Source organism: Amphibalanus amphitrite, unplaced genomic scaffold (genome assembly GCF_019059575.1).
Source record: "Amphibalanus amphitrite isolate SeventyFive unplaced genomic scaffold, NRLGWU_Aamphi_draft 000543F_arrow, whole genome shotgun sequence".
In the NCBI taxonomy this organism is placed as follows: domain Eukaryota; kingdom Metazoa; phylum Arthropoda; class Thecostraca; order Balanomorpha; family Balanidae; genus Amphibalanus; species Amphibalanus amphitrite.
In genome coordinates, this window is record NW_024882037.1 from 257,485 (window position 1) to 283,122 (window position 25,638).

The 25,638-nt window shown below is 53.7% G+C and overlaps 2 protein-coding genes across 3 annotated transcripts; one reads left to right on the top strand and one right to left on the bottom strand.

Moving 5' to 3' along the window:
* The first annotated feature begins 766 nt into the window (after positions 1–766).
* Positions 767–16,337, top strand: LOC122393588 (rab GTPase-binding effector protein 1-like). 2 transcript variants are annotated; one of them, XM_043389773.1, is made up of 14 exons: positions 767–920; positions 2,975–3,088; positions 3,596–3,757; positions 8,687–8,952; positions 9,691–10,013; positions 10,549–10,720; positions 11,163–11,471; positions 11,744–11,889; positions 12,597–12,690; positions 13,085–13,263; positions 13,787–13,978; positions 14,468–14,584; positions 14,988–15,098; positions 15,397–16,337. In XM_043389773.1, the coding sequence occupies exons 1-14, from the start codon at positions 902–904 to the stop codon at positions 15,440–15,442; spliced, it is 2,250 nt and encodes a 749-aa protein (XP_043245708.1). In that variant the 5' UTR covers positions 767–901; the 3' UTR covers positions 15,443–16,337. The 2 variants fall into 2 exon arrangements, with proteins under 2 accessions (XP_043245708.1, XP_043245707.1); XM_043389772.1 differs by having other exon boundaries at positions 13,787–13,964.
* Positions 16,273–20,433, bottom strand: LOC122393589 (ubiquitin recognition factor in ER-associated degradation protein 1-like). Its single transcript, XM_043389774.1, has 7 exons — positions 20,095–20,433; positions 19,248–19,362; positions 18,783–18,937; positions 18,125–18,397; positions 17,338–17,468; positions 16,967–17,105; positions 16,273–16,514 (listed from the first exon to the last, which is right to left on the bottom strand). The coding sequence occupies exons 1-7, from the start codon at positions 20,095–20,097 to the stop codon at positions 16,434–16,436; spliced, it is 897 nt and encodes a 298-aa protein (XP_043245709.1). The 5' UTR covers positions 20,098–20,433; the 3' UTR covers positions 16,273–16,433.
* Positions 20,434–25,638: the final 5,205 nt, after the last annotated feature.

Consider the following 25,638-nt stretch of genomic DNA (forward strand, 5'->3'; position numbering starts at 1 on the left):
CAAACTTACGGTACAAGTGCGCGGCGCGGTCCCGTGGTTAGCGTTGCTCAAGCGGTGAGTGAAACTGAAATTGGACGGGAAATAATTATAGTGAGATGAATAAAGTCCCTTGCATTATAATTGCCTGTGGGTTCGGTGCTGGTGCAGATTTTTTGGGCTCTCAGCCCGCTATGGTGCGGATTTTCCGGCTCAGTTTGAAGGGATGGTGCGGATTTTGAACTTGGGCCGGTGCGCCTCGTCGACCTGCGTACCATACTTTGCAGTCTGGCTGTTGGCTAAGGTGATGTCATATTGATATCGAGCAATTATTTTTAACATTGCCTGCTACCCCATACAGTATGCACATACTGTTACATGCTGTTACTCAATGTTCAGTTCCTACTAATTAAGTACTTTTTGGTGGCATTTTGTGTGCTAGCGGGTATTTTAGTTTGATAGGAGTGGGCATAGATTTAGTGGATTGGGATGAGACAAGGGTCCTTTTCAATTAGGTGTCCACATCGCTCATAGGTCATTGGCTGTGGTTTAAAGACAAATTGCTCAGGAATGTTTGTGGCCCAGTGCTGGTCTAGCCTGTTCTGGTTCTTGAAGCTGTCAGCAGTTTGAGTTTTCATCACATGATGAATCAGATGATGATAAAGGTAAATTGTGAATTGTGCTGGTAGTTGGTTGGAGTCCGGAGACATGAGGTGATGAATTATCAAAGTCCTTTAATGTGCAAAATCCAAAACCATTGACATCTCAATATGAAATTGTTTCACAGGAGCAGAGAGAGATTTTCAGAGCACTTCAACTCAAATATTAACATCACTTGAGGTGCCTATTCAATTTGAATTCAAGTTATATTAACTTTGAAAGAAGGCACACACAGGGCAAGGCAAGAACAAAAGTCTGTCCATAGATGGATGCTGAACAAGCAGGTATGTGCATTAGGTGGGAGATAAGAGTATGAATTTATTATGTAGCACTACTTGAATATAATAACTTTTTGTTGTCATCTACAATACTCCCATGATGCTTGACAGGCATCCAAGCGAGGGAGCAAAGTCAATGAAAATTACCAGTTGAAGCAAATCTACACCCATCATGCTAGAAAGCAGCACTTTATAGCACCTAGGTGTAACACTTTATTTGAAATTTGTGATGAAAAGTTTGCAGTTGTGAGAAGTTTAAAGTGCCCTAAAAGTGCTCATTAGTTGATGAAATAGGTATATTGCTTACATGGACTGATGCTGTCAATATTCAGAATAGAGATGTCAAGTGTTTCTATCATCATTTCATGAGTGTCTGTTATGAACCTGTGTTGCCATTACCTGCTCACCTGTGGCTTATGTCTGTGCAACTGGGATGATTGGATGCTGGACAATGGCACTGGGACTGGGTGCTGTTAATGAGTCCTCAGTGGCAGTAACAAGACTGATTGATATGTGGTGCAGTGAGGAGTCTGTTCAGGTAACCTTTTTTGTAAAGTTTGAAAACACAGGAAGGTGACTGATGAGTAAGTTTCTTATTTAACATTATGTTCACATCACGAACACAGTACTATGTAGTTAGAACATTTAAAATGCATCTGCTGCAGTAGTTAGGTACCGCATACACTAATACAATTGATGACACTTGGTAATAATGATTGTGGGAGGTACAGCTCTGTCTCTGTCTTGTTTGTGTTTTTTTTTTTTATCCTGGGCACTGGAGCTGAAGACGTCTGACCACCTGCCACGGTGGCTATGCTCGGCGATCTGAAGTCCTTTGAACTCTCGACGATCAGCGCTCGGGACGACTCGATCAGAAGTCGAACGAGTCGGGCAGCTGGATGTCGAACTGGGGGTCGGGCTCGGGCCGCGGGAACGGGTCCGGCTCGTGGAGCGGTACCGAGGGCAGCTCGAACCCGTCGAACTCGATGAGGCCCAGCTCAGGCTCGGCGGCGGTCGTCGGAGGCGGCCTCCGCTCGCTGGGCGGTCCCAGGAGTGCGGCCTCCGGCAGCCGGTCCAGGTCGCAGCACTGGTCGCCGCCGGCCGCGCACTGGTGCGGCGCCTTCGTCTCCCAGCCGGTGATGAGGCCGCCGCACTGGCCGGCCGGCACGCAGTAGCAGCGCGCCGGCGCCGCCTCCGTCCGCGCCCCCAGCGCCACCACTGTCAGTAACTGTAACGCCGCCACCAGCATTGTGGGGACTCACTGGTCGCTCGGCCGACCGGTCGGCTCATATACGGGCGGGCCGGCCGGCCGCCACGTGACTCACCGCGTCACCGCCGCCCCGCCCCGCACAGCGGCCACGTGACCAGCCAGCGTTATAGGTAATGGTGATGCCTTTGGTGGACGCTGCTAAGCCGGTCAACAAATCGCGGCGCAATGGATAAGACGCCTCAGCCCTTCAGCAAAGCGCCTTGGCGAGACGTGTGCCCTGGGGAGTAACACGTTGGTCCGTGGTCAGGTCGGGTCGCTGAGACTGTTACCAAGTGTTATCACTTTGGAACCCAATTGTTTTTTTTTTCTTGATGCCGGAACCGGATTGCTCTTGATGTCCGAACCGAATTGATAGGGTTAAGAATTAAAATCAGCTTTGTATGGGACGGCAGTTTATCTGGGGTACCTGGTGTATGCTATCTGACGTAAAGTAAGGTTAACTGCTTTCGATGAGCAAGTTAAGCCTTGTCCCGTGTCGAACTCGCCCGAGTGTCAACTTAGTTTTAGGCTAAATCCTATTTTGAGCGTGAGGGTAACGACACTAGCACCAATTTGTTCTCATAAAGATGGTGTTTTCTATTCTAATGTTAAATTCTATGGATTTACACCTGAGACCAAATTTGGTTCAATTCACCGATACTGAGCGCACAGCTAGTTGTCTTGTTTGTGTAGTTGATGTTTCACTAGTATGGTACAGTGTGAACTGATATTCACGCCCCAGCCCCCTCTCCCTCTCCTGTCCTCGCCGTCCCCGTTTCCCCGGTGTAACTGGACACCGTCTTGGCCTCAGAGTCGGCCGGCGGTGACGACGTCGCCGCCGAGCTGGAGAAACAGCGCAAAGCCATGGAGGACGACTTCGGAAAACGGCGGGCCAAGTTTAAGGAGATGTTTCTGCAAAAGGAAGGTCAGTTGCACCCACGTTTTTGGCGCGGTGATGCTTACAATTTCTCATTCGGAAGTCGTCGTTTTTGAGACACGAAGTGGAAAAAATATTGTGCCGTAATCTGAGGAGCTCCGAGGAGGTCTGGACAGTGACAGCTCGACAAAATTACCGAACGATGATGCTAGTGCAGTGTGTTCTGTAGTTTGCAAAGCGTGAAGAGCTCAGTTAAGACCTGAGCTGACCAGACCAGACGAAGTTTGATCTTGCCTAACCAAAGTACAGGGCTGGTGGAAAAAAACCGCCTTGATTTCATTGTCATGCAACCCAAATATTGGCTTTCCGTGTTTGCGTTTCGTATGGCTTCGTGAAACGGTCATGGTGGAATGGCATTTCTTTGGCCGTAGAATTTTAAATAACATCTATCTGCGTGCAGTTTTTCGATGTTATTGGTGATTGTTCCTCATTTGCTTCCTGTTGGTCTGTTGCTGTCGCCCTGTGACGCGTGTGTCGGGTGTGCTGGCCGCGCAGAGGAGCTGAAGCGCGAGCAGCAGCGGGTGGCCGAGCTGCAGAGTCTGCTGGACGACTCGCGCACCCAGCTGGCCGTGGCCGAGGTCACCTTCGAGAACCAGCTGGACGTGGAGCGCAGGAAACACGCCGAGGAGATCGCCTCCATCCAGCACCTGGAGAAAGGTGGGTGGGGCTCGGGAACCCACGGCTGGGAGGTCGCCTCCATCCAGCACCTGGAGAAAGGTGGGCGCCGGGTGGGGACTTGAAACCAATGGTGAATGGGACTCGAATGGGAGGGTGAATGGGTGGAGTAAACGCCTCCTCTCCCCCCCCCCCTGTTAGGTGAGGACTCTGTCTGAACCGCCGTTGGAACCAACGCCGATGGCGGGCACTGACTGAGGTAGTGTCACTGCTCTGCACGTTCAGAACCAGCCAGGCTCTAGTCTTTAATTTTGTTTGTCTGCTAATCTGTCACATATTTCTTCATCAATTCAGAGTATTGCTAAGTGATGTGGGCGTGGCCAGGTAGTCACCATTGCCCAGTTCTTGTGGGACATACTAGCAGTCACGTTTCGGCTTAAAAGCATTAGCATTTACAGTGAAAACGCCGTGCTGGGTAAAAGGGCAGGTAGTGGAAGTGGCTCAGCAATGCGCTGCTTTGACACATGGGCAGGTAAGCATATTGTGCTCGGTTCCTGGTATTGTTATTGTTGCCGACGCGCTGTTGTTTGTATCTGATGCGGGGCAGCCCGTACCGACCCCAGCTGCACGGAAGAATTATGTGCAGTGCACGGTGCACCTGAGTGGCCAGAGTCTGTACACGGCGTCACTAATCCGCCGGTGACCTAGATCAGGCCCTGCGCGATTCATACCTGCGCCGGCGGGTACCTACGACTGCAGACGGCTCCCGAGCCACGGAGAGTACTGTCACGGACGGCGCAGCGGGGCTGGCTCGGTCCACCGTAGAATGGATAACACATGTGGCTTGTTATCCTTCTCTTCCTCCTTGGCTATAACAAGCGGACTCGGTGAGATAATCTCCTGTCCCTCCTGCGTCACGCCGCTGCGCTGTTCTGTCCGCCGCGTCCTGGGTCATTTCTCGCCCACCACGTCAGCGCGCTGGTTACTATTCAGATCACCAATGGGGGCGGCGTGAAACGTAGCGCCCGCCCGCCCAGCACGAGATGCTTCGAGCAGAGTGAAGGGAGCGCGGACCTTGGAACACGTCGAGTGGTGCTGTGAAGGCCGGCGGGGAACTATGCATGGTGCATACGCTGGCCGAACCGGGCCAACACTCGCGGCCCTGTAATTATGGGCGCTATTTGTGTGTCGTCCGATGAAGCCCATCTGCCAATGGCTCGTCAAATGCCACACCGTTGCACTGTCGGCTAGTTTCCAGCAGGGGCGGATCCAGGAAAACTCCAAGGGGAGGGTCATGAATCGAAGTGGTGCCCCTACCTATACCCAAAATTAAAAACTCAACGGATTTCGTCCACTTCGTTTTGGTGGTGCCCCCATTTTCATTTTTTTTATTTTTAGTCAGTATCTTAACTCTTAGCCACAACCACATTTACCAATTGTAAGCAAGTATATATGAATGTGCTATGTGTATATATGTTGTGGACGCTGAGTAGTGAGTACTTACCAGGAACGTTATCAGGTAAGCAAATCGTTGTCAGTCCGACGAACTTGACCCTGGCGTCTAAAGGGTCTGTCCTTGACACTTCAGGCTTCTCAGGGACACCAAAGTCCTTCCAGGGACACCACAAACCTGTCAGGGGCACCTACGGCCTTGTAGGGGCGCCACAGGCTCGCCAGGGGCACCACAGGCCTGCCAGGAAGCAGGGGCACCACAGGTCTAGCAAGTATACACGACAGGCCTGTCAGGGGCACAACGGGCCTGTTGGGCCCATGAGCACCCCTAGGGGCAGGGGCACCACAGTCCTTCCAGGGGCACCGCAGGCTTGTGAGGGGCACCAGCGGCCTAGCAGGGGCACCAGTCAACACAGGCCTGCCAGGGGCACCACAGACCTGCCAGGGGCACCAGAGGCCTGCCAGGAGCACCACCGACCTCGCAGGGGTAACTTGGGCCTGTCAGGGCCCAGGGGCACCACGGGCCTGTCGAGAGGCACTTCAGGCTTTTCAGGGGCACCATAGTCCTCTCCGGGCGCAGGGGTAGCAGGGGCACCAGAGGCCTGCCAGGGGCGCTACAGGCCTAGCAAGGGCACCACGAGCCTGTCATAGCCAGGTATCTCAGGCTTGTCAAGGCCCAGGGGCACCACAGGTCTGTGAGGGGCACTAGCGACCTAGCAGGGGCACCAGTCAACACAGGTCTGCCAGGGGCGCCACAGACCTGCCAGGGGCACCAGAGGTCTGCCAGGGGCACCACCGGCCTCGCAGGGGCACCTTGGGCCTGTCAGGGGCACCACGGGCCTGCCGAGGGGCACTTCAGACTTTTCAGGGGCACCAGTCCTCTCCGGGCGCAGGGGCACCAGAGGCCTGCCAGGGGCACCAGCGGCCTAGCAAGGGCACCAGAGACCTGCCAGGGGCACCACAGGCCTAACAAGGGCACCACGGGCCTGTCAGGGGCACCTCAGGCTTGTCAGGGCCCAGGGACGCCACAGTCCTTCCAAGGGCACCGCAAGCCTGTCAGGGGCACCAGAGGCCTGCCAGGGGCACCACAGGCCTAGCAAGGGCACCACTGGCCTGTCAGGGGCACCTCAGGCTTGTCAGGGCCCAGGGGCACCACAGTCCTTCCAGGGGCATTACAAGCCTGTCAGGGGCACCAGAGGCCTAGCAAGGGCACCACAGGCCTGCCATGGACACCACAGGCCTGCCAGGGGCACCACCGGCCTTGCAGGGGCGCCTCAGGCCTGTCAGGGGCACCACGTGCCTGCCGGGGACACTTCAGGCTTGTCAGGGGCGTTACAGTCCTGTCAGGGCCCAGGGGCACCAGGCCCGTGGTGTCCCTGCTAGGCCTGTGGTGCCCCTGGCGGTCCTGTGGTGCCCCTGTCAGGACTGTGCTACCCCTGATAGGCCGGTGGTGCCCCTGGCAGGTCTTTGGGCCCCCGGGCCTCAAGGGGGGGGGGCCGCCCATGACCCATGTGACCCCCCCTTGGATCCGCCACTGGACTTTCCAGGCGGTGTGGCACGTTTCAACAAGCAAACATAAATCAAATTTATTTGATTGTGCCGAGTCAATGATACTGGTCAATGGGTCAAAATGACGTTTGCTGATTTCTGATCGTCTCAGCCTTGTTGTCACCCGTCATATTACAACACATCAGAGCCGCAACCGTGGCCTGATGCAAAATAGTAAGCAAGGTACTTTCGGAATTATTTTAAAAACAGAGAACCAGCGGGAATGTCAGGGTGCCGCAGTGTCCGCCCGACACAGCACTGGTTGGTCCGATCCGTCAGACCCAGCGCAGGCCGGTTCATATTGGTCCGACACGGTCCCGGCTGGTTCATGTTATTCCGACACGGTGCCGGCTGGTTCATATTTTCCCTAGACAGTGCCGCCCGTTCCCGATTGGTCGTGGCGCAGCACTGGTCGCTCGAGGTCGGTCGCCGTGGTATGCGCCAGACCGTGACCGTAATTCCGGCTGCTCCGTCTCGGGGGGGGGGGGGGGGGGGCCGCTCCGTCTCTCGGGGCCGGCCGCTCCGTCTCACGGAACCGACCGCTCCGTCTCGGCGGCCGGCCGCCCACCAGGCAGGCAGAGCCGCCGGAAACGCTGGCGGCGATCGGATCAGACTCACTGCGTCACACATGGCTGGCTCGAACCAAAACATTCCACGTCATATGACGTCATACAACATCACGGATCGGCAAACGCTCTATACCAAATATTGGCTGCGCCGTACATATACGCTATGCAGTATACACTACAGTATGGGGACGTGGCACAGCTCTAAGGCGCATATGGCGCCGCGCGCCATCACCAACCACCCACGGGGCGTCACGGCGGCAGATGTGGGTCGGCGCTGCGCGGCTGTCGTGCGTCGGCGTCACGGTCGATGGCGAAGACCTGTTGCTGCCGCCGCGTCAGTGGCCGGTGGTGCCGGTGGCGGCAGTGCGGTGCCGGCGGCCGGCGGCGGCGGTGTGGCGGCCTCCTATCGCCGCCGGGGCGATCGATCGGCGGCTGCGCTGGCACCTGGGTGACACGGCGCCGCTCCCCAGCTGCTCGGCTGTGCACTGTGACGGGCCGGCAGAGAGGCGAGTGAGGCTAACGCCGGGAGTCTCCGGACGAGCCGCGTCGGAGATCGGTGTGAGTGCGTGGCACAAGGCGCTTCAGTGCGCGTTGCTGAGTGTGTTTCAGTGCACGGCGCAGTGTGTTTCAGTGCCCACCGTCTGTGTTGACTGTTGGCTCGGCCGCGGTGCGTTGCGTGTTGTCAGGGCTGCCGGCTGTGTGATCGACTCCGCCCGGCCGTGCCGCTGCACGTATGAATCACGGCACAGCGGGCGGGGTTCGGCGGTCTCTGAGCGCCGCGCAGTCGTGCTGCTGCCGATCGGATCGTGACCGGCAGCTGGCGGCGCGGCGCGGCGGGCTGTAGTGCTCCGGTAGGGAGTTATCTACCTCGGCCCCACGGTCTGATACGCACTACAGACCACTGGACGGACACTGTCCAATCCCCACTACCGTCGGTGATAGTGATCGCGGCGGCCCCTGGCGGTCACGCTATCACCGCCGTCCGCCCGCGGCGGTCGGAAGCTCCCCGGTCCGGTCGACTGGCTGCCCGGCCGTCTCACCGGATGTCTCCAGTTCGGTGGTAGTTTCCGCGGATGGCTGCGTTTCTCGGCAACGCCTCCGTGCTGCCCTGCGCCGGCCGGGTTTTCCACAGTGACTGCCGCCCGGGTCGACCGACGGATACCTTGTGACGTGTTTGTCGTCACGTCCTTTTTGTTTTCCTCCTGAGACAGCGGCGCAGGATCCCACTTCCCGTCCACAGTGGGCAGTCTGTCATACCTCCTCACTCAGTTGGGACGCGCTGCTCTAACCCGTGTCTGCCTTTTCTGCTCTTTTCTTCCTGTCTGATATCACACCTGAGCGATGCCCTGGTCGATGCCGCGCCGCCGCTGTTCCCTGACCCGGCGCCTGTGCCGTCCCACAGAGCAGGCCAGCTCGTCTCTGGAGGACCACGCGGCGCGCTACCAGACCGAGATCCGCCAGCTGCGGGCCCAGCTGCGCGCCCTCCAGCAGCAGCAGCAGCAGTCGGCTGAGGAGCCGGCCAGTTTCGGGCCGCACGTGCTGACGGCCGTCACCAAGCAGCTGGCCAAGAAGATCACGCTGGGCGGCGCGGTGACGTCGGCGAGCGGGGGCGGCGCGCCTGCCTCGCCGCACGGCAGCCAGGACAACCTCGACCAGAGCATGAAACGGGTGAGCGGCAGGGCGAGCGGGCCGGCCCGGCGACCGAGCTGTCTAGCAGAGTAAAGGCTGAAACAGACTCTTTCCGCGTTCAGGAAATCGCATGCGAGAGCTTATTCAAATACATTATAATTCTTCTCGCATCAATCGCTTGCGGGAGATGCGTGCGATTGATGCGAGCGTGCTTCCATGTATTTGAATAGGCTCTCGCATGCGATTTCCTGACTGCGGAAAGAGTCTGTTTCAGGCTTTAGACGTGTCATAGGTCCCGGGTTGCGATTGATAGGCTAATGATTTTCGATAATTCTGGATTTGGGTCGTTACTTTTGTAGCAAGTTCCAGATGCATAGATGCTTGTATTTTGTAGCCTGGTTTATTTGGTCGTAGTTAGGATAGTCATCTGGATATATCTGTCATTGTCCGTCACCCAGAAGCGCACTCTGGCTGGCTGGATCTGTCCGTTTGGCAGATGCAAGCTCTGTGCGTTCTGTGTCTCTGTGAAGGGCTGAGTTCGGGAGGGAGAGGTGAGGGGCGACGAAAACGCTGTAGTAGCTCCATATCTCTGTGATCCTCTCTGTTCGATCTGTATCTCTTTGACCAGCCCCCTGCGCTCAGTGTCTATGACCAGCTCTCGGCGCTCTGTGTCCAGTCTATGACCGGCTCTGAATGTTCTGTGTCTCTATAACGGCCTCTGCAGCGACTGTATGCGCTCAGTGTCTCAGTGACCGGCTCTGTTCGCTCTGTCCGCAGGCTCAGGAGGACACGGAGATGATGCGCTCGCTGGTGATCCCGCTGGAGGAGGAGATCCAGGCGCTGAAACAGAAGCTGCGCGCCACAGACGCCCAGCTGCAGGTGCAGCTGACGGCCCGCCAGCAGCTGCTGCGCGCCGACCAGCTGCTCGGACAGCTGCGCCAGGCCGGCCAGCTGCCCGAGCTGGCCGAGCAGCTGCGCGCCCAGCTGCCGGAGGAGTCCGACGGACCGCCGCCGGCCGAGCTGGTGCCGCACATGCTGCTGTACATCTCCGTGCTCGAGTCGCAGAACCTGGCCGTCGGCGAGGATCTCAAATACGCCAAGTGAGTGACTTACTCGGCTCCACGAAACTTTTACAATCCGTCATCTCTAACAGCGTTTAATGTGCTAATGACCGTTGCTGGGATGCCGTCCCGTTTGTAATTTTTCACCGTTTCATGTTCACCCCTGCGCTGAACTGCCTCTACCTCTCTATGTGTGGTCACTGGTAGTTAGCTGACCCCTGCCTCTCAAATATGTAGAGTCGGGGCTACATACTCTCCCCGTACTATGAGTCTACACCTAACCCCACCCCTCACGCAGGTAGAGCCAGAGCCCCCAGCTCGGAGCTGTAAAGCTCCCTGTAGTTACTCTGTAGGTACCTGACCTTCCACTCCCTAGACAGGTAGAGCTGGAGCTGTATACTCTCCCTGTACCCTGCCCGTAACCCCATTCCTCAGACAGGTGCATTTGGAAATTGGACCTGTATCCGATACCCTATACCCTGAGCCTGACCCTCCGCCTCTCAGACAGGTAGAGTCGTAGCTGTGTAACTCTCCCTGTACTCTCGTACTCAGTACCTGACCCTTCATCCCTCAGACAGGTGCAGTCCGACCTGCGGTCCCAGCTGGAGCGGGAGCGTCAGGCCGGTCGCCAGGCCGCCGAGCAGCTGGAGGAGACGCAGCGCCAGCGGCCGCGGCGTGCCGACGGATCGGCGCCGTCCGTATCACCGAGCGCCAGCCAGCGCAGCCTGGACCCCGACCGGGCACAGGTGGGAACTGGGGGGGATGGGCCCCGGGGCAGCGGGGTACGGGAGGGACGGGCTGCAGTCAGCGCAGCCGGGACCCCGATCAAAGACAAGTGCCGACAGGGACAGATGAATCCCCAGCCGGCGGGGACAGCAGAGGGGTCTATGTTCCGTGGGAATGTTTGGCGATGTCTGTACTAGTGTATTCAGGGCAGTAGTTAATCCTATGGTGACCTTAAGTCTATGTATATTTGTCTGTTTCGAGAAGCGTCAGCTCATGATCAAATGCCTCGTCTTTGTAACTGGATGCTGGTGTATCTGGAGTTTCTGTGTAGCAGTGTGTAGTAGTGTGACTGTGACGGCGGAGCTAATGGCACTTCTGGCTGTTCCTCTAGCTGCAGGACGGCCGGCTGTACAATGACCATTGCCACCGTTCCCCCTGACCGTGTCGTTTTGCCCTCCCTAGGCGGACTCTGATCCGGTCGGCCGGCCGGGCAGCTCGCTGTCGCTGGACGCCCTGGCCGCCGACTCCGGCTCGGTGAGCAGCCTGCGGCTGGCGGCGGACGCGCCGGCCGGCCGCGGCGGCTGCGAGCGCTGCGCCAGCTCCGAGTCGCAGCTGCAGCAGCTGCAGGCCGAGCTGAAGGCCGCCGAGAAGCGACGCTCCGAGCTCAGCCGCGCCCTGGAGCGCCACCAGCAGGACCTGAGCCGAGAGGGCCGCTACCGCAAACAGACCGAGCAGCAGTGGCAGACGCTGGCCGAACAGAGCCAGAAACAGGTGGGCCAACGCCGGGCGGCGGGTCAGATGGCATCCTAAACACAAGGCGGGGCCGTGTGTAAATTTATTGTGTTGATATCACTTTACTGAATATCAGCATTGGTGTTATGTGTCATATTGTCATTGGCTAACATGAGACACAACTCACACACCCATTTTTGCATCTTTCATCTAACCCGTCGGACGCATGGGCGCCGATGACCACTGTAGTCCGGGCGCCCAAAAAACCCAATTCATCATCATCATCACCCGTCGAACGCCACTGTTGTCAGATCGGTGAGCTGCACAAGACTGTGGAGGCCGGGGAGAAGCGCTACCACGAGCTGGAGCAGCGGTACCGGCGCTTTGTCTCCGAGATACAGGACAAGCTGCGGAGACTGACCGCCGACCGGCACCTGGTCCAGCAGGAGCTCAACAGGTCAGTGCAGGTCACTGAGTCCAGGGGCCGAAATATGTACCGTCCAACAGGAGCTGAACACTGAACAGGTCAGTTTGGGCCACTGGCGACCGCTACACGTCTACGGCGGTACGTGACTGATCTGTTAGCCATCAGCCATTCAAAGCATACGGGTCATTCAGTGTTGCCTTAGCCGTGGTTCTGCCTGCTATGAATGCCTAGTCCGTCAACAAAGCCGGTAATAAGCGTGGGGCAAAGTTCTGCGGTGAATCGCCCCGCCCCCCTTCGTCACGAATAGGTCTGCATTCGTGCCTTTGTGAATACTATACATAAATGGATGTGCGCTATTCTTCCATTGTACTGACAAGCGTGCATTGTCGGAGCTACCTTTTGTGTCCCTCTGTCGCCCTAAATGGGTTCCAGGAACCCGGTTAGTACGATGCGTTGTTTAATGTTCAGGGTGTGGCGAAACGGTTCCGTCACGGCCGTCGGCTGTGAGGGTATAGCTGTGTAATGTGTTGTCCATTTATGGCCCGTTGTGACAGTTTAACGTTGTGATTCCGTGACGGTCCGCTGTGACGGTATGGCGGTATGTTTCCGTGACGGTACAGCGTTCCGTGACGGTCCGCTGTGACGGTATGGCGGTATGTTTCCGTGACGGTATTGCGGCTTGTATCCCTCCGTGACGGTGACTCGTTCCGTTCCACCCGCTGTGCCTCTGTCGCCAGGTTACAGTCGGAGAACGACACGCTGATGGGCAAGTATAGCGCCTGCTCCGGGGAGTTGCAGAACGAGTTCATCAACCTGCCCGACCGGGTCGAGGTCAGTCCGTGACTCCGTGCACCGAGTTCGGGGCCAGTCTGTAGCGGATCAGTGTAGCGGATCAGAAAAGCATGTGGGGCAAGTTCATAGTGGATAAGTGTAGATGCCCGAAGGTCAGGTGAGCTGCGGCAGTGGACAAATCAGAATAGCCGGGGGTAGGTAGTGTCTGATGTAGCTGATCAGTGTAGCGGCTCAATGTAGTAGGTGAGAGTAGTGAACCAGTGCGGTATAGTGCGGGCTTTTGTGACCAATGCGGTAACCTTTGACCAGTCATCGTCGACCTCCAACAGGTCAGTGGGGACCGTAGACCGTGGTATGTGCCGAGCGGTGACCTCTAATCGGTCAGAGATGCTAGTCGGCCAGTCGGCCTCTGACCGTCGCCCGTCCGCCGCAGGACCTTCACGAGATGCTGCTCAAGTACAAGGAGGACCTGATTTCGGCCAAGATCGCGCGTGAGCACGTCGAGGAGACGCTGCGGAACCAGCTGGCGTTCATGAAGAACGAACAAGAGGCGCTACAACACGAGAAGGACGCCATTAACGACGAGCTGGTGGCAGAGGTCAACAAACTCCGGTGAGCCCGACGGTGGGGAGACGGTGCGGAGGGGGACGGGGAGTTGAGAATAGAGAACTGCAGGGAGAGACGGTGGAAGGGTGGAAATTGAAAGACGGTGGAAGCGGGGAAATGGGGGGCGAGTAGTTGCCTGGCTAGCGGGTAGTCTTTGCAAATGGCTGGATACAGTGCCTGGTAAGATTCGTCTCGGATGCTCTTTTGTAGATGTCATTGCATTTCACCGCGTAATATTCCGTGGATTATGCTGATATACTTTGGTATCATGGGTCTTGCTATCATATGTTCTTTGAACGATGGCTCAGCGGTGAATCCGTCCGGTCCTGTGTCCCGAGCTGTGCCTGACCGGTGACTGACTGCTGAACTGTGACTTCTGCTGACCTCTGACCTGTGGTCTGCGCCATGTGACACCTCCCGACCGTCCGTCGGGGAGGAGGTGCTGCTGATGGACTGAGACATCTGACCGCTGTCCTGTCCTGTCCCGTGACTGTCATCTGACTCCGTAACCCTCCCGACCGTCCGCCAGTGAGGAGGTGCTGCTCATGGAGAGTGTCAGCACGGAGCTGCGCGCCGAACAGTCGCGCCGCCAGGAGGCCGACGGCCAGCTGAGCGCACTGCGTGACCAGCTCAGTCAGCAGACGGCCAAAAACAAACAGATGGTGGCCGCCCTGCAGACCCAGCTCCAGGAGCAGGGCGCCGCCAAGGTGGGTGGCGCACGGTGGGTGTACCAGACGAGCCGCGACCAGGGTGGGACCGAATCAGGAGCTGTGCAGCTAGTGCGACAGCTGCCGGACGAATGTTTAGCTGTCTGACCCACCGTTTTGAATTCACGTACACGAGCGGTCTGTGAGCTCGCATTTAGCTGTCACGGGTCTCATATTTCAACCTTCATATCATCGACGCCTCACTGTATTCTTTCCTGGGTCCTGTTTCACGGCCGATAGCAGTACGCTGATATCACACGTGTCAAATTGGGTTTCCATGGAGACATCAACAAACTCGTATCTCAAACACTGCCACAATGACGTCACAGATGTGACGTCAGCTCGCGAAATGCGATAGCAGCGTGGTCAAGTGAAACGCCGCCCAGAATAGTGACTCCTACCAATTATCTCCCCCAGACCGTAGAACCCTTCCACGTATACCTGTCTCTTGTGAGCTACCCGCGCAGTGTGCGCCGGCGTCTGACCGCTGCGCCTCCCGGCAGTCGTCGCTGCAAGAGGAGGTGTCGCGGCTCAAGACCAAGGTGGCCACGCTGCAGCTCGACCTGGACAACTCTGAGGCTGTCCAGCGCGACTTCGTCAAGCTGTCCCAGTCCCTTCAGGTCAGGAACGAAAGGACGGGAGCATGTGTGGGGGATCCTGAAAGTAGGGTGTTTAGATGGAGATGGACTGAGTCTTGAAGGTCTGATAAGTGTGTATCTGTGTGTACAGATGGAGCTGCAGAGGAGCAGACATTCGGACAGAGAGGTTCGCTTACAGTGTCTGTATGTCTGTGTACAGATGGAGCTGGAGAGGATCAGACATTCGGACAGAGAGGTTCGCTTACAGTGTCTGTATGTCTGTGTACAGATGGAGCTGGAGAGGATCAGACAGTCAGACACGGAGGTTCGCTGTCAGTGTCTGTATGTCCGTGTGTCTGTGTGTACAGATGGAGCTGGAGCGGATCAGACAGTCGGACACGGAGGTTCGCTGGCAGTGTCTGTATGTCTGTGTTTGTGTTAACAGATGGAGCTGGAGCGGATCAGGCAGTCAGACACGGAGGTTCGCTGGCAGCATGAGGATGACGTGGATGCCTGTAGTCGCTGTCACGTCGGATTCTCCCTCAGCAAACGCAAGGTACGTGGCTGACCGTCACGGAATGTCTTACCCCCCCCCCCCCCCCTCCCTTGGAGTGTGTGATTGTTCGACTAAACGGCCAGCATTACCTACTGCTCAGTGCTCACTGGTCCCTGAGGGCGCATTCACACAAGACCACCGTTTTTACCATATCCAAAGCTCGTATTTGAATGTCTGAATGCATGACCGACCGGTCCCGTTTAGAACTTTCGCTTGTGTTAGCTACTGTGATAGCCAGGCCATCCAGTTCGGTATATCTCGGTGGTCGGCTGACCCTACCTGCCTCTGTCCCCTTCAGCACCACTGCCGACACTGCGGTAAGATCTACTGCGCCGACTGCGTGAACCGCACCGTGCCGAGCGGCCCGAGCGGCACCATGGCGCGCGTCTGTGAGGTGTGCCACACGCTGCTCAACAGAGACTCGGCCCCCTACTTCAGCAGCGAGGCGCCGGCCGGAGCCGAGTGAACGACAGCCGAGCGTCGCCAGCCACACTGCCGGGACTCATTGTGCAGTAGACTCCTCCTGGCCGGGACGGACTGTGCAGTCTCACAGCTGCCCCTGTCTGGGATGAACTGTACAGTCTAACTGTCGAACTTACAGTCGGACATCTGCTAGCCGAACCATGAATAATTAAACCGGGACGAACTGCTGCTGCAGTAGACACCTCCTGGCTAGATCGACCGGGCCGGGACGCATTGTGCATTAAGCACCCCCGGCCGGGCCCGATCGCTGGGTGAGTGAGCACAGCTGTTCAGATCGTGTTCCGTGGCGCAGTGGGATTGACTCGATATTCCTGCTGTCTTATTGCCGGGAGATTCCCCGCAGTCTCGGACGTGCCGCCCGATATGTAGGACGTGATTTATGTGACTCACGGGGACCGAGCAGCTTTAGTTGTATGTTACCGCTGTGGGTCCTCGGATAGTCATCGTGATGTACTAATCGTTTGTGGGTAAACTGTCAGTGTTCAGGCGGGCTTTACCTTATTCCGCAGGTTGTATCGAGCTTTACAGCAGATCGAGAATGACTGAGCGATGTGATATGGCCCGTGGAGTGCGCCGCGGGCCGATCTTCATTCCCGCGCCGCCGCCGAGTCCTTTGTCCCACTGCTAGTCCCTGGATCGCAGCTATCGGGCGCCGCGTGCTGCAGCGCCTGTATACCGGGCAAACAGCGCAACAGGCGTAATATATTTATTCAGGGTGGTTCCGACACGCGTGCCGGAATAAATATACAAACTGGAGCGACTCTGTACAGGGCGCGCGCCGTCGGTGCGGCGGGGCGGGGCGGGTCACAGTCTGAGCGCACCGGCGGCGGCGGGGGCGGGGGGGGGGACGGCTCACGGCCGCCGGTGCTTGGGCTGCCGCAACTTCCGGCCCTCACCGGAGAAGGAGCTGAACACGGGCTCATCCGAGGCCGCCTGGAACACACGTCATACACAGCGTCAGTCGCAGAACCGAGGCCGAACCGGTGTGGGAGCCAGCAGAGACGAACAAGGAACAACACACGAAAGGCGAGACTGGGACGGCCGCAGTGCGAACGCTGGGCAGGGTAGAACATTACATTAAAGAACATTAGAGTAAGAAGCCTAAGGAAGACCGTTATGTAACTAGGGACAGGGGTGTACATATTTCAGCATTGAACGCGAGACTGGTACAAACACCTCACTGTAACTGAGCTAATACTGTCTGAGGTGGACAAATTAGGTGACTGGAGGGTTTGAAGCAGTAGGAGCATAAAGAGACTGACACGACTGAGAAGAGCTATAAAGAAACGTTACCGACTGACTACAGCCGCAAAAGTAGAAGACATAATGTAAAGCAATAAAACGCTCGCCCTACTGGCTCAGTAGACCGAGCGCCGGGTACCCACCTCTGCGGGCTTCGGCGCTGCGTTTCGCAGGAAGCGCAGATAGCCGACCTCGTAGTCGTAGTCGGGGATACCCCGCACGCGCGGTCCGTTGGAGGTGCTCGCCCGAGGGGCGTCCAGGTTTTTCTGTTTGCCGTCCAACCTGCAAGGCGCCGCCAGGGTGAGTCAGGGACAACAACGGCAGGTCAACGACAGTAGCCGGCAAGCGAAAGAACGCCTACAATTCACAAAATCTAAATTTAAATTAATTACGTTATTCACATCAAACATCAAAACCACGAGCCAGTGCCAGATCTGTGGGCTGTTGTTTATGAACAGTCGACATCCTTGCTCATTGACGCAGTTCGAGCTGCTCGCCCCGTGCTGCGTCTCACCGCAGTCCGGAGCCCTGGAACGGCACGAATCCGGTCGGCTCCGGCAAGTGATGCTCCTCGGGCGGCTGCTCCTCCTCGGCGGCGGGCGGCCGCTCCGGCTCCTGGTAGCCGACCGGCGCCGCAAACTCCACCTGGCGGCAGCGGACAGAGGCGTCACACAACATCGACACAGCGGACAGAGACGTCACACAGCGGCCAGAGGCGTCACACACCATCGACACAGCGGACAGAGGCGTCACACAACACCGATTCAGCGGCCAGAGGCGTCACACAAAACCGACACAGCGGCCAGAGGCGACACACAACACCGACAAAGCGGACAGAGGCGTCACACAACACCGACACAGCGGACAGAGGCGTCACACAACATCGATACAGCGGACAGAGGCGTCACACAACATCGACACAGCGGACAGAGGCGCCACACCCCATCGAAACAGCGGCCAGAGGCGTCACATACCCCCTGTTAGCCGACCGGCGTCGGCAGAGTCGCTATACAGTACACAGGACACACCACAAAACAGCGGTCAGAGGTAAACGGCCAACCAAATAAACGGCGGCCCAGAGGTGCCACACATCACGACACAGCGACCCCTGGAATCCACTGACCAAAGATGGCAAATGGGTTCCCCTCCGGGAAAACAGAGGCGTTCCCGGCAGGCGCCACCGGCTCCCGCCGTCATATCCAGACAGCCGGCCGGCTGGCAGCCGCCGAGCCGCTCAGCCCCTGAGAGTCCACAGCTGCGTCCACCTGCACGGCGCGCCGGGAGCTGTCTAGTCGACTCACGTTCATGTCGCACTCGATGATGCTGACGGCGCGGCCGGGCTTGGTCTCCTGGACGCAGAACTCGTACACCTTTGTGTTGTACGGGATGGCGATCACGTCCCCGGTGGTGAGACAGGCGAAGTTGCGCAGCGCGTTCTCCAGCACCGCCTTCGGGTTGGTGATGTCCAGGAAGTCGGGTGACTGCGGCTGGAACTTGGAGAAGGTGGCCACCGGCAGCGAGACGCTCTCCACCGTCAGCAGCGCGCCCTCCTCCAGCAGCAGGTTCCGCATCATCTGCAGCACGTGCAGCGCCCCGTCAGACGGGCAGACACCGTCGGTAGGAGGGGAAGCAGTAGATATCATTCACGTTGTTGTGTGTGTTTTTTTAGGCGAACTCATGAAAAAGACATACTAAAAATAGCAATAATTTGGTTTACAGCATTGCTGAGCGGATTGTATACAGATACCTATAACAATGCATGAAGTTCGAGCACATAGATAACAAACAACCATAGATCACAATAATGAGAGCATGCAGCCAATCTACCCAAACCATCATCGGACCGGCACAAACGGACCAGAGCGGCTGTTTGGTCCTCATCTGGTTCGCACCAATCATTGACGGGTCTGAACGGGTCCCCGGCGTCCCGCCGCGGACAGTCCTCCGCGCGGTACGCACCCAGTAGGGCAGATAGACCTTGCCCTCGTCGGCGACAAACTCGAGCACGCCGCAGTGTGTCACGCGGTCGGCGCGCCGGTTCGTCAGCTTGAACAGCATCGGGTAGACCACGTTGAGCCGCGTCAGCTGGTCCAGCGCCGACGGAGGCATAATGACTGTAGCAGGAGCATGAGAACATGTGAGCAGTGACCAGTGAGTTGTGATACAGTTCCATGATAGCCTGGGGTGTGAGAACTATGGTGAGAAGTGAGAACAGGATAAAAATGAAAGCAATGCTGATATACAAATTAAACACCCTGATGGTGTAAAGAGATATACGCTTGTGAAAAGTATAGACTCACATGGAACATTGTGAAGACTGTTTGCACACATTTTCAAGCAACCTTATCAACAGGATAAATTCTCTTCTGGCACACTCACAGAACCACTATCTGCTGCCTTTACATTTAAGCAGAAGACACTCACTTTTGCCACCCTTTTCAACATCTGTGCGCTCCTGGCCAGGTAGCATGGACACAGAGTAGCAGCGATACTGGGTGTTGAATGGGCGCAGTGCATCCGGAAACATGGGGTAGCCAAACTGCAGACAATGAACAGAACATGTTCAGATAAATAAGCATAACTGTCCAATATGGCCATTGATCTCCAAATTACTATGTCCAGCAGAACCACAATCTGAATCAGACATGTTGCTAATTAGAAAAATAAAACAATGGTCAGGCAATAATTTGTTCCACAAATGACAAATCTCATTGCTCAGGCAGCTTTAATAATGGCAAAAGGAGAAAATTGAATATTTCTGACCTCCAACAAATAAAGGTATAAGTAAGCCTGGCATCCCAGGAAGATGCTGGGATGCTAGTGGCAACACTGGCAGCACTGGCACTGGCAGGCAGTGCTGAGCAGTGCTGAGGGCAGGCAACACTGGCAGCAGCCAGTGCTGAGCCATGGGAGACCGATGGGTTGGGAGTGGTGGAACATCAATGGTAGTCAAAGTAGGTACGTACCTACAGCTTTTTTTTTTAATTGAATGATTCAAATCAATTAAATTTATTTGATTAAATACAACTTTGAAACAATAATAAATGATGTAGTTTGCAGTAATTCCACAGATAGACAGCTCATACAGATGCTTTAATTCAAATTACTTTTAGACATCCAATATTGAGATCCTCAGATAAACATACCATTATTGACATGATACATTGACATGGGAGTTATCCGCAGACTTGCATTCAATCACAAGCAGGCTAGAAAGAAGGCAAGTCAGAGACATATGGCCCAAAATAGATGAGATAATAATTCTTCTTACCATGTTTGCTGAGAAACAAATGTAGCTTACAAAAAAGCGGTTGACTCCTCAGCTTCGTAAGTACAAAGCTCGTGCGAGTTCGAACAATAACTGAACAAACAATACGAAATAAAGAAGACGTGACAGTGAAGGATACAGATAAGAAGACTTTTCAAATCCCTGGAGCAAATAACTCTTTCTCCAACAAATGTCCTGTAATTAAAATTAACTAAATACTAATACGAGTCCAAAGTCTACTCAAAATCCTCCATCCAGCACAAATCCCACACAGAGCAATACAGCGGGCAGGCTGCCTGCAAGTGGTTTGTTGTGCGCCAGATTTGTAGTAAAACACAGTCACAACAATCGATCAGCTGATACTGGTGCATCTTAAAAAGCTGTCAAAATTTGTAGAAAAATATTTATTTCGATCTGTGATCAATCGCCCCATTAAAGCATCAACAAAAAATAAGCTTTGGTATTCGACGAAGAAATAATGACCTATACGTATAATGACCTATACGGCGTACAGGGTGTCTCAAAAGTTCGTTTACACATTTCCAATGTCAATAAAGCATATAAGAACCGGCCAAAAATCTAAGGTTTTGGTGTCCGTGTGTACACTAGACAAATATGCATGCTTTGACAACTGATTCGGAAGGTTGGAAACCAAACCCTTTGCTGTATCTCCAAAAATATTTGCCCATACCGATTTTCGTCACTCCGTCAGCTGCCGGAGGCTGATAACAGGTTACCAGCTTTCAATTCAATTCAATTCAATGTGTATTCACGATAGATCCACGCAAACTGGTGGCTTTTCGCCATCGTACGTAGTAAAAATAAAACAGTGATAAAAAGGTAAACATACAGTAGCATCCATCCAAAGCACAGATACACAAACAAAAACGTAAGGCAGGTGACAGTATACCCATTATCCATATAGGGCGCACAGATAATCACAGCACTCGCCAACAAACCTCATGGCTCCAGCTCTCGTCACGTTTCGACGGCACGCAGGTGGCGCTTCGCAGCAGTCTTGAATGAGGTTCCTGCAGGCTTCGGTACCTCATTGTACAATTTCACACCGCTGAAACACAAGCGCTTGCGACCAGTCTCGGTACGAATACGTGGCACAGTCAGGAGGTCAGCAGACCGTGTGTCGTGATCGTGCTGGCGGCGAGCAGGAGCACCGATAGTCTGCGCTAATGGCGGCGGAACGAGGCATGACATGAGTCGGTGAATGACAAGAACTCGATGATAGGAAATGAGCTCGTCTGCTTTGAACCAACCCAGCGATCGAACCACGTCAGAAATATGGTCGGTCTTCCGACGTCCAGACACAACACGCGCAGCGAAGTTAATCAACTTTTGAATTCGGTGGACCTGCGTTTTGTTACAAATGCCGTATACAGACATGCAGTATCGCATCACGGGAAAAACTAGCGCGGTAATGAGATATTTTACAGTGGCCATTGGAATCACGTGTTTTGCATGGTTCAAAGCGAGTAACATGCCGGTGCACTTCGGTACAAGCTGGTCTACATGCAGACGAAAGTCGAGGTGTTGGTCAAATATCACTCCTAGGTTGCGGGCCTGGTTCATAGATCTAATGGTGGCACCATTAAATTTAACGGTCACCTCCGCGATATCTCTCAGCATTTGCCTTGTTCCGAATAACATGAGCTCAGTTTTTGCCTCATTCACTTTCATGTTGTTGCTACAAAACCAGTCGAACATACTCTGGAGAGCGGTCTCGAGTTGTGTCACCAGCTGAGGCAAGTCTTGTTTCTTGCCCGTGATCCAGATCTGGGTGTCGTCTGCGAACTGCACTACCTTTACAGGCGGTGGCACATGCAGACAGAGGTCGTTGGAAAACACACACCACAGTATACAACTTAACGAACCTCCCTGGTACACACCGACTGCATTCTGTTTCACGGCTGATTTGATCCCGTGTCCTTCATGATTCACCGTCTGCACGTGCTGTGTGTGACCGTTTAAATAGTCCGTGAACCAAAAAGATATAGAAGTAGTTTGTCGATCAGCCTGTCATGCGGCACCATGTCAAAGCACTTTGAGAGGTCGACCATCGCCCAGAGGGCGATGCTCTCTTGCTCTTGTATGCTCTTGCGATGCTTTCAAGCTCTTGTAGGGGAATCCCCCGCAGTTTCTGCGTCGGATTTAGGTTTGACGAGCTCCCCGGCAACATCCGCTTCTCCCTGAAAGCCGATAGCTTGCATCGACACCATCCGTGAGTATTTTGTAGGTCTTCTCATGGCGCTAACTCCTTCATGAATGACTGGCGCCGACCTCCCAAGCACCATTTTCCTTTTCAAAACAACCCCATTCCTGAACAAATGGGAAGTGCCAGGGGCAAATTTTTCGCAGCATATCGTAGCAGAATGATGTCCATAAAGTTAGCGTCGTATTCGTATTCGGATTCAAATTCGAGTAATGATTTCGCTCAAAATTGGCATACAGATAGCCCATGGCACGCTGAGTTCGAAAATGGTGACCTTTTTTTCCTAGGTCAAACCGTTTGACCTTGAGAGGTCAAAATACTGCGTACCCTGTAGAATCTTTGTTTATGGTCCGATTTGAAAAATTCGACCACCAGTGTGTTCGTCTCATCGAGAAGCAGTAGCACATTCAAAAAAATCCGAGGTCAAGGTCATAGGTCAAGGTCAAGGTCACTTTAAAAATCGCCGTACCCTATAAAATCTTCATTTTCGGAGCTATCGGAAAAATTCGGCCACCACTGTGTTCGTCGCATCGAGAAGCAGTAGCACATTCGAAAAAATCCGAGGTCAAGGTCATAGGTCAAGGTCAAGGTCACTTTAAACGTTAATTTTAGTCCCCGTACCCTGTAGAATCTTTGTTTATCGTCCGATCTGAAAATTTCGGTCACCACTGTGTTCGTCTCATCGAGAAGCAGTAGCACATTCGAAAAAATCCGAGGTCAAGGTCATAGGTCAAGGTCAAGGTCACTTTAATCGTTAATTTTAGTCCGCGTACCCTGTAGAATCTTTGTTTATGGTCCGATTTGAAAATTTCGGCCACCACTGTGTTCGTCTCATCGAGAAGCAGTAGCAAATTTGAAAAAATCCGAGGTCAAGGTCATAGGTCAAGGTCAAGGTCACATTAAACGTTAATTTTAATCCCCGTACCCTGTAGAATCTTTGTTTATAGTCCGATTTGAAAATTTCGGCCACCACTGTGTTCGTCTCATCGAGAAGCAGTAGCACATTTGAAAAAATCCGAGGTCAAGGTCATAGGTCAAGGTCAAGGTCACTTTAAACGTTAATTTTAGTCCCCGTACCCTGTAGAATCTTTGTTTATGGTCCGATTTAAAAATTTCGGTCACCACTGTGTTCGTCTCATCGAGAAGCAGTAGCACATTTGAAAAAATCCGAGGTCAAGGTCATAGGTCAAGGTCAAGGTCACTTTAAACGTTAATTTTAGTCCCCGTACCCTGTAGAATCTTTGTTTATCGTCCGATCTGAAAATTTCGGCCACCACTGTGTTCGTCTCATCGACAAGCAGTAGCACATTCGAAAAAAATCCGAGGTCAAGGTCATAGGTCAAGGTCAAGGTCACTTTAAACGTTAATTTTAGACCCCGTACCCTGTAGAATCTTTGTTTATCGTCCGATTTGAAAATTTCGGCCACCACTGTGTTCGTCTCATCGAGAAGCAGTAGCACATTCGAAAAAATCCGAGGTCAAGGTCATAGGTCAAGGTCAAGGTCACTTTAAACGTTAATTGTAGTCCCCGTACCCTGTAGAATCTTTGTTTATGGTCCGATTTGAAAATTTCGGCCACCACTGTGTTCGTCTCATCGAGAAGCAGTAGCACATTTGAAAAAAAATCCGAGGTCAAGGTCATAGGTCAAGGTCAAGGTCACTTTAAACGTTAATTTTAGTCCCCGTACCCTGTAGAATCTTTGTTTATGGTCCGATTTAAAAATTTCGGCCACCACTGTGTTAGTCTCATCGAGAAGCAGTAGCACATTCGAAAAAATCCGAGGTCAAGGTCATGAGTCAAGGTCAAGGTCACTTTAAACGTTAATTTTAGTCCCCGTACCCTGTAGAATCTTTGTTTATCGTCCGATTTGAAAATTTCGGCCACCACTGTGTTCGTCTCATCGGCAAGCAGTAGCACATTTGAAAAAATCCGAGGTCAAGGTCATAGGTCAAGGTCAAGGTCACTTTAAACGTTAATTTTAGTCCCCGTACCCTGTAGAATCTTTGTTTATGGTCCGATTTAAAAATTTCGGCCACCACTGTGTTCGTCTCATCGAGAAGCAGTAGCACATTCGAAATAATCCGAGGTCAAGGTCATAGGTCAAGGTCAAGGTCACTTTAAACGTTAATTTTAGTCCCCGTACCCTGTAGAATCTTTGTTTATCGTCCGATCTGAAAATTTCGGCCACCACTGTGTTCGTCTCATCGAGAAGCAGTAGCACATTCGAAAAAATCCGAGGTCAAGGTCATAGGTCAAGGTCAAGGTCACTTTAAACGTTAATTTTAGTCCCCGTACCCTGTAGAATCTTTGTTTATCGTCCGATTTGAAAATTTCGGCCACCACTGTGTTCGTCTCATTGAGAAACAGTAGCACAACTGAAAAAATCCGAGGTCAAGGTCATAGGTCAAGGTCAAGGTCACTTTAAACGTTAATTTTAGTCCCCGTACCCTGTAGAATCTTTGTTTATGGTCTGATTTAAAAATTTCGGCCACCACTGTGTTCGTCTCATCGAGAAGCAGTAGCATATTTGAAAAAATCCGAGGTCAACGTCATAGGTCAAGGTCAAGGTCACTTTAAACGTTAATTTTAGTCCCCGTACCCTGTAGAATCTTTGTTTATGGTCCGATTTGAAAATTTCGGCCACCACTGTGTTCGTCTCATCGAGAAGCAGTAGCACATTCGAAAAAATCCGAGGTCAAGGTCATAGGTCAAGGTCAAGGTCACTTTAAACGTTAATTTTAGTCCCCGTACCCTGTAGAATCTTTGTTTATGGTCCGATTTGAAAATTTCGGCCACCACTGTGTTCGTCTCATCGAGAAGCAGTAGCACATTTGAAAAAATCCGAGGTCAAGGTCATAGGTCAAGGTCAAGGTCACTTTAAACGTTAATTTTAGTCCCGGTACCCTGTAGAATCTTTGTTTATGGTTCGATTTAAAAATTTCGGCCATCACTGTGTTCGTCTCATCGAGAAGCAGTAGCACATTTGAAAAAATCCGAGGTCAAGGTCGTAGGTCAAGGTCAAGGTCACTTTAAACGTTAATTTTAGTCCCCGTACCCTGTAGAATCTTTGTTTATCGTCCGATCTAAAAATTTCTGCCACCACTGTGTTCGTCTCATCGACAAGCAGTAGCACATTGGAAAAAATCCGAGGTCAAGGTCATAGGTCAAGGTCAAGGTCACTTTAAACGTTAATTTTAGTCCCCGTACCCTGTAGAATCTTTGTTTATGGTCCGATTTGAAAATTTCGGCCACCACTGTGTTCGTCTCATCGAGAAGCAGTAGCACATTCGAAAAAATCCGAGGTCAAGGTCATAGGTCAAGG

Coding starts and splice junctions, on each gene's coding strand:
- LOC122393588 (XM_043389772.1), top strand. Junction 8,953..9,690: donor TCGACCAGAGCATGAAACGG/GTGAGCGGCAGG, acceptor CTCTGTCCGCAG/GCTCAGGAGGACACGGAGAT. Junction 11,472..11,743: donor CCGAACAGAGCCAGAAACAG/GTGGGCCAACGC, acceptor CACTGTTGTCAG/ATCGGTGAGCTGCACAAGAC.
- LOC122393589 (XM_043389774.1), bottom strand. Junction 18,398..18,782: donor AGGTCTATCTGCCCTACTGG/GTGCGTACCGCG, acceptor CACGTGCTGCAG/ATGATGCGGAACCTGCTGCT. Junction 17,106..17,337: donor TTCCAGGGCTCCGGACTGCG/GTGAGACGCAGC, acceptor GGCGCCTTGCAG/GTTGGACGGCAAACAGAAAA.